This window comes from Marmota marmota, unplaced genomic scaffold (genome assembly GCF_001458135.2).
Source record: "Marmota marmota marmota unplaced genomic scaffold, marMar, whole genome shotgun sequence".
In the NCBI taxonomy this organism is placed as follows: domain Eukaryota; kingdom Metazoa; phylum Chordata; class Mammalia; order Rodentia; family Sciuridae; genus Marmota; species Marmota marmota.
The window spans coordinates 3,786,582-3,793,514 of NW_025999962.1; the positions used below are offsets into that span (position 1 = coordinate 3,786,582).

The 6,933-nt window shown below is 60.5% G+C and overlaps 1 protein-coding gene across 1 annotated transcript; it reads left to right on the forward strand.

Annotated features, from left to right (window-relative positions):
• The first annotated feature begins 6 nt into the window (after positions 1-6).
• Positions 7-3,516, forward strand: Rtl6 (retrotransposon Gag like 6). The gene has a single exon (XM_015501810.2). The coding sequence runs from the start codon at positions 92-94 to the stop codon at positions 752-754; it is 663 nt and encodes a 220-aa protein (XP_015357296.1). The 5' UTR covers positions 7-91; the 3' UTR covers positions 755-3,516.
• Positions 3,517-6,933: the final 3,417 nt, after the last annotated feature.

A 6,933-nucleotide genomic window follows, 5' to 3' on the forward strand; every position in this document is an offset into this window, starting at 1 on the left:
GCGCCTGCGCTCGCGTCCCGAGGCCAGATCCGGGTTTCCGCCGCCTCTGCGCTCACCCGTGGGCCTCTGCCTGCGGCTGACCTCGGCCAGCATGGTCCAGCCGCAGACCTCCAAAGCTGAAAGCACGGCCTCGGCAGCTTCTGCAAACGACCAGATGGATGACGTGATCGACACCCTGACCTCCCTGCGCCTCACCAACATGCTGGAGAGCGTGATGGCCGAGCTGACCTTGCTGCGCACCAGGGCGCGCATCCCCGGGGCTCTGCAGATCACCCCGCCCATCTCTGCGATCAGCTCCAACGGGACCCGACCCATGACCACACCTCCAACTTCTCTGCCAGAGCCCTTTTCTGGAGACCCAGGCCAGTTGGCGGGGTTCCTGATGCAGATGGACAGATTCATGATCTTCCAGGCCTCCCGCTTTCCGGGTGAGGCCGAGCGAGTGGCCTTCCTTGTGTCCCGACTGACAGGGGAGGCGGAGAAGTGGGCCATTCCCCACATGCAGCCAGACAGCCCCTTGCGAAACAACTATCAGGGCTTCCTGGCCGAGTTGCGGAGAACCTACAAGTCCCCGCTGAGGCATGCGCGGCGCGCCCAAATCAGGAAGACTTCCGCCTCCAACAGGGCCGTGCGCGAGCGCCAGATGCTGTGCCGACAACTGGCCGCAGCGGGAACCGGGCCCTGCCCTGTGCATCCGGCCTCCAACGGGACCAGTCCAGCGCCAGCCCTGCCCACCCGAGCCCGGAACCTTTAGGGATCCGACACCCCCCTGGTAGCATCTGCAGTCACCAGGTAGCAGAGGCTCTATGCTGCGGAGAAGAAATGTGCATACAACCGTATCGCCCCACTTGAAGACATCCCTCCCTGCCTCGCCGTCCATTGGAGGTCTTCCTTCCATCCTTCTTGGTGGTCACCCCTGTTGTGCTTCCTGTCATGGGTAGCTCTGCCTGCTGCCCACTGCATGCTTCCCTCTTGCTTGCAGCCCTCTACTCCAGTGGTCACAACCCTGCTTTCCCCACACACTGACCCCACAGCGCCCAGGGACTGTTTGGGCTGACCCTCTCAGCCCTGCTGTTTGTGGATGCTCCTACTGTACCCCTCTCTCCAGGTGCCCTCTGCAGCCCCCCTGCCGGCTGCCCTGCCCTTGGCAGTGAGCTCTGGATGGAAAGAAACAAGTTTGGCCAAGCTGGTGGCCTCTGTGTACCTGGAGAGGGTCTGGCTGCCTGCCCACCACGGATCACCAGCCTTGCCAGGACCAGTATAGCCAGCAGGGCCTTGTTGGTGGCCAAGTGAGCACTCTGCTGGGGGCAGCCCTCGCCATGCAGGTGGACACAGTCTGGCGTGCCTCATTGCTCCTCCGAGAAGGATGACCCTGCAGCTGAAGGGGAAGCTTCCAGAAGATGCCCTCCAGTGTCTGATGGCACAGGAATGGGGAATCTGCACTTGCCCACTGAGGAAGGCCACAGTAGATCTGGGACCCTGGGCAGTGTCATCAGGCTGCTGTGGCGGTCTCCAGGGGGGCGCTCACAAGCTGCTGGTGTTCAGTCACCCCTCTCCCCTCGTCACTTCATGGTGGGCCTTGCCTCGGTTGAAGCCCACTCCCTTCTCCACTCAGGTGCCACATGGCCTTCACCTCAGCCTTTCAGCCATCCACGCATCTCCAGGTCTCCAGAGATGCCACGTGGCGTGCCCTCCCCACGTCTGGGCCATTTGTCCAAGAACAGATAGACTCCCTCTTAATGAGACCCCACTCCTCTGGGAAGCATCATTAAGCACTCAGACCCGGTGTCCTGCCCCTGGTCACCCCAGCCAGGGTCTGGGTGGCATGGTAAAGGTGAAGAGCTGCGGACTGCCTTGACCTGATCAGTGACGATGCAGGGCGTGGCATGCATGTCCTGATGGTGAGGGACAGAACTGCCCTGGCTCTGGGTGGATAGCCTTGGTCTCCTCTCTGAGGTACAACCAAGAAATCACACCCTCAGGGAGGCTCGGTCAGGCCCTTCAGACTGTGGTGCTCCCCCCACATTTCAGTGCCAAGCCCGCTGCATTTACAGGACACCCGACCACGGCGGGGATGGGGCACCTTCCCCTGCGTTAACCTGCTACGTGAGTGGTCCTGGCCTGACCACAGGAGGACCACATCTGCACACACTCCAGATGCCTCTGTCTTGGGATCCCAGAGGTTGGGTTCTGGGGCCCATCCCCTCTTCTGGAGAGTTTTGATGATGCTGGGAAAAGTGACCCTGATTCCAAGCAGCCACTGCCATGTAAGGCCAGGATCTGCAGGCTGCTGGGGTCCACAGACAGGCAGCCGCTCGTGATGGGCTCTGTTAGCCCAGCCGCCCTGCTAAATAGCCGCCGGATTCAGGCTTCCGGCTCCCCTGGGGCAGCCCAGGCTGCCCAGTGGGACCATGGTGCTCAGTGTGAGGGAGGACCTCAGCACTCCAGGGCCTGCCCCTGCGCAGCTTCCCAACGCTGTCTCCACGCACAGCGCCCTCCCTCTCTAGCAGCGGTCTGGGTGAGAATGGCGCCTGCCAGGTAGAGGTGTCTCTAGGTGGCGGGTGCAGTGGCATCTGGGGAGTAGGGGCTGTGGGGGGACAAGACACCTGGAAGGCTTCTCCAGGCCCAGCCCAGCCAGGGAGGAGACCAGACGTGGAAACACGTGTCTGTCGTGTCACAGCCCTGGCTCTGCCTGGTGGCTCTGTGAGGGGGACCATCTGTGTTAGGCGTGGAGATTCAGAGTTGGGCTCTGCACACTCAGGACCAGAGCCCTGCGGGCCAGGCTGGCCGCCTCCCTGTCCATGGCCGCTGGCGGGCCTGCGGCTTGCTGCTGCTCTGGGTGCATTTGGTGACTTGGTGGTGTCCTTCTCTTGGTGCTTATGTTGGGGGTGGGGCTGCCATTGTGTATCCTTGGCCCTCTCGATAGCTCCCTGCACCTCGGAACCTGGAGCAGATGAGAGAGGGCCCAGGCCCCCCTCTGCCCTGGACTTGGAAGAAGCCCACACTGTCGGTGCTGAGGGACCGCTGTGGCTCTAGTGTAGGACATCTTAGTCCCTAGCCCAAAAGGCTAAGACCCAAGCCCCACGCAGCCCCCGAAGGAGACCATAGTGATGGGGCGGGTGTGGCTCTGAGGACGGTGGGGAAGGAGGTGCTTTGTACAGTACATACTTTGGGATTATTTCTCTTAATTTTAAGAAAACAAGTAACAATTTACACAGGGTCAGGAGTTGAGTTGACAGTGCATGTGAGGGAGTTCTGTTTCTCGTGTTGTTGACACTTTGGGACATGTTGTGGCTGCTGTCTGGGCTGCGTGTTGCCCATCTGGAGAGTAGGCTTCGCTGCGTTCCAGGCACGGAGGTGAGGTTTGCTACAGAGCGGCTCCTGGCCAGTGTGTGGTGTGACCTTGGGATTAACTTTGTGTCCTGAAGCGTTTTGGTGACTTCTAGGAGCCAGCCTTGGCCCCAAGCGAGTATCTGTTGAGGTGTGGAGAACCCATGTGACGGTGTGGCAGGCCCACCCGACAGGAGCCCGTGGCTGGGGAGAATGGCCCCACTGCATGAGCGTGACCTAGGCACTCGGCCTGCAGGAGAGGAGGGGCTGCGGGGACACAGGCCAGGCTGGGTCAGCTCAGGGAGTGTCCCGGGGCTGGACAGAAGGGGTACACTGGGGCAGGATGCTGGGTGACGGGGGAGATCCTCACAGAGGTCCCCGTGAGGTCCCCTCTTATGGCCTGAGCCATGACTCTTGCCCTTTTCTTGGGAAGCAGTTGCTTAGGGGCTTGGAGAGGAGGTGGGAGATGGCTGCTGGGCCAGCAGGACCGTGTCCCCCCGTGGTCAGGGCAGGGTGACCCTAGTCCGTGGCAAGTATGCTTGGAATTGAGAGCTCGGGGCAGCTTGGCAGCACTCGTGGGAGTCAGGGGCAGTGTCTCATCTCTCGGGTCCCTGTAGGATATGGCGGGGCTGGCCCTGCACAGGAGTGTTAGTGGAGGGGAGGAGACCCAGCTGCTCCACAGTGTCACTAACTTGGCAAGCCAGGGACACCGTGACCATGTCCTCCGTTCTCCGAGCAGACCTGCACAGGAAGGAGATTTTGGAGAGTCAGGTGGAGGGAGACGTACAGGGTGACACCTGGTGTCCCTCCAGCCTACCCCCACTGCCCTGCGTAGTTTCTTTGTGTTTTATTCCTTGTGACATCATTCTACGTGGCTATTGTCACCAACACGTCACGGCGTTTCCCGTTGCTGATCATCACATGTGAAGTGGCTGTGGAAGGACAGCAGAGCTGTCAGGAGCTGATGGAGCTCTGCACAGGTGTCTCCAGGTGGGCCACTTCCCCCTGACAGCCTGGGGTGGGGGCCACTTCCCCGTGACAGCCTGGGGTGGGGGCCACTTCCCCCTGACAGCCTGGGGTGGGGGACTGGATTAGAGAAGGTGGAGACCTTCGAGGTGTTCATGCTGCTGAATCCACAACACTGCCACCAGCAAGGGTCGGGCCGTCGTGCTGGTATTGGGTATTGTCATCAGGCTGAATATTTGCTAATTTGAAAATGAAAAAAATGGGCTTGTGTTTGAGTTTCGTCTCTTTGATTTCCAGCTCAGCTGAACCTCTGTTCACGCCATGCAGCTGTGTCTCCCCCCTTGTGGGTTGTCAGTGTCCTTTGCCCACCCTGCGGGGTCTGAATGTTTGTATGAGTTCATTATCTATTAAAGACACTAACCCGGTGTGTGCTCTTGGCTCAGTTATTCCAGGTTTTGCTGGAGTCTGGACATAGCCTGCACCCCCTCAGTGCCGCCCACCAGACTGTAGCATGAGGCCACAGGGACATTGTGTGTGCCTGTAACACGGGGCCAGCAGGTGCAGGAGTGGATGGCTGGGCCTTGGGGTCCCCAGACAAGCCCCGGGCGGCCCTCACACTCTGGTCTCTGCCAGAGATCACTGAGGACCCCAAAGAGCATTTTCTCACATAGGTTTTTTTCCTACCAACACTTACCCCATTATCAATTAAAACAAAGTTTAAAAATATTATTTAAAAGATAAGACGGAGCTCATGGTATGTCGACATAAATATCAGTGTCAATGAAAACTATTTTCCAAAACAAAAGCCCAGTGGGAAGGGCAGCGTTGTTGTGCAGCTCTGCAGAGTCCTTCACTGTGGCTCGTGGGAGACGCTGGGGTCTCGGACCTGCTTCTGAACTTGGCCTTGGACCTCTGAAAAATCCCACCGAAGGCTCGAGCCAGGGGGGAGGCACGTCGTCGTTTATCACGAAAACAGTTGGCCTCAGAGACCCCCGAAAGGCCCCACTTTGAGAACCACTGGGTGTGAAGGGACAGGAGGAGACAGTCCTGCCACTTCCGTGTGTCCCTTCTGTGACTTCTTTCATTGCTTTAAACCTCAGGTCCTTTCCCCTCCTAACCCTCGGCTCCATCCGGGTGGATTTGGCGTGGGGCGTGGAGCAGGCCCTGACTGTCTGTCAGAGACCCAGGGCTGTCCTGGGGGGACATGTCCCGCCCAGCGGGCTCCTCAGGGTGGCAGTCTCACCTACCACAGCCACAACCCCTCCACCCCCTCGGGGTCCTGCATCTAGCCCCTCACCCAGTCTTCAGACCTAGGGGCCTCTCCCGTTCTTAGCCATTTCACCAGATGATTAAAGTGATTCTGAGGTCCCGACACCAGCAGGGTGTGAAAGGCACCACGGCCTTGGTGGGCTGTGGGCAGGGCCCCACTGTCACCCACCAGTCGCCCCTTCGCCAGCCAGCAGCAGGCCTGGCTGGGGGCTCCACGCTGAGTCCTGTGCCTGCTGCTGCGGGAGTGGGGTAGAACTCCATGTCCCAGCTGGCTGGCCTGCTGCGGCCACTGTCCTCGGCCACGCTCAGGTGAGTGCTTGGTGCCCTGCTGTCGTCTCCAGATGGCTGGTCCCAAGAGATTTACAAGCACCTGCCCCTGCCCTGCCCTGGCCTGACAGTGCAGAGCCCAGGGGCCAGCCCTGCCCATCCCCGCCAACCGGCCCCGTCTGAGGCTGGATACTAGGGCCTCTGCCTCAGGGACTGCGACTCTTGCTCCTCTGGGCTCGCGTCCATCCTAAGTGACCCATGTACTAAGTGATCACCAGCAGTGTGCACACGTGACCCCATTTTGTAAGATAGAAAAGACCAGGACACAATGGGCGTGGGGCTTGGTAGCAGAGGGCTGCCCTGGGCGCCGGGTGACTGGGCCACGCCCTGAGCAGCTGCTCTGCCAAGCCCGGGGTGGGTGCTGGGGACACAGCAGGCAGAGCCTGGAGACTCCATCTCTAGCCATGCCGTCCCCTCCCAGCAACCCAGGTGTCACCTGGCCTTTCCTTCATCCCAGGCCTGGCCTGTTACCAGGCGACTGGCTTCTCCATGGTTCTCAGACCACCCCGAGCTGCTCAGGCCTGATGGGCAGTCTTGCTGCCACCTTGCCCTCCTCCACCACCAAGACCAGGACCGGGTCGGGGGCTGCTGCGGGGCTCGTCTGTGCGCCCACCCCCCACCCAGGTCACACCTACCGAAGTTGTCACCTGCCCTTGTCGCTGACCTTGCATTCCCCTCCCCACCCACTGTGCTCCTGGAGGGAGGCTGGTTCACCTGCTGTGTCCCCAGCGCCCAGCCCAGGCCTGGCAGAGCAGCTGCTCAGGGTGTGGCCCAGCCACCCGGCACCCAGGGCAGCCCCCTGCCACCAAGCCCCATGGCCATTGTGACCTGGTCTCTTCTTTCTTACAAAATGGGGTCACCTGTGCACACTGCTGGGGGTCACTCAGGACACGCAGAACCTGTGAACACCATGACCTGGCCTCTGGGAACTTGACTCACAGCGGGTGGGGTTCCACCTTGGACTTGCTGCCCTGACCCCAAGGCCCATGTCCTCGAGGTCTGGCTAGTTCACAGCCTTCGTCTCGTGAGTGACGCTGGGTG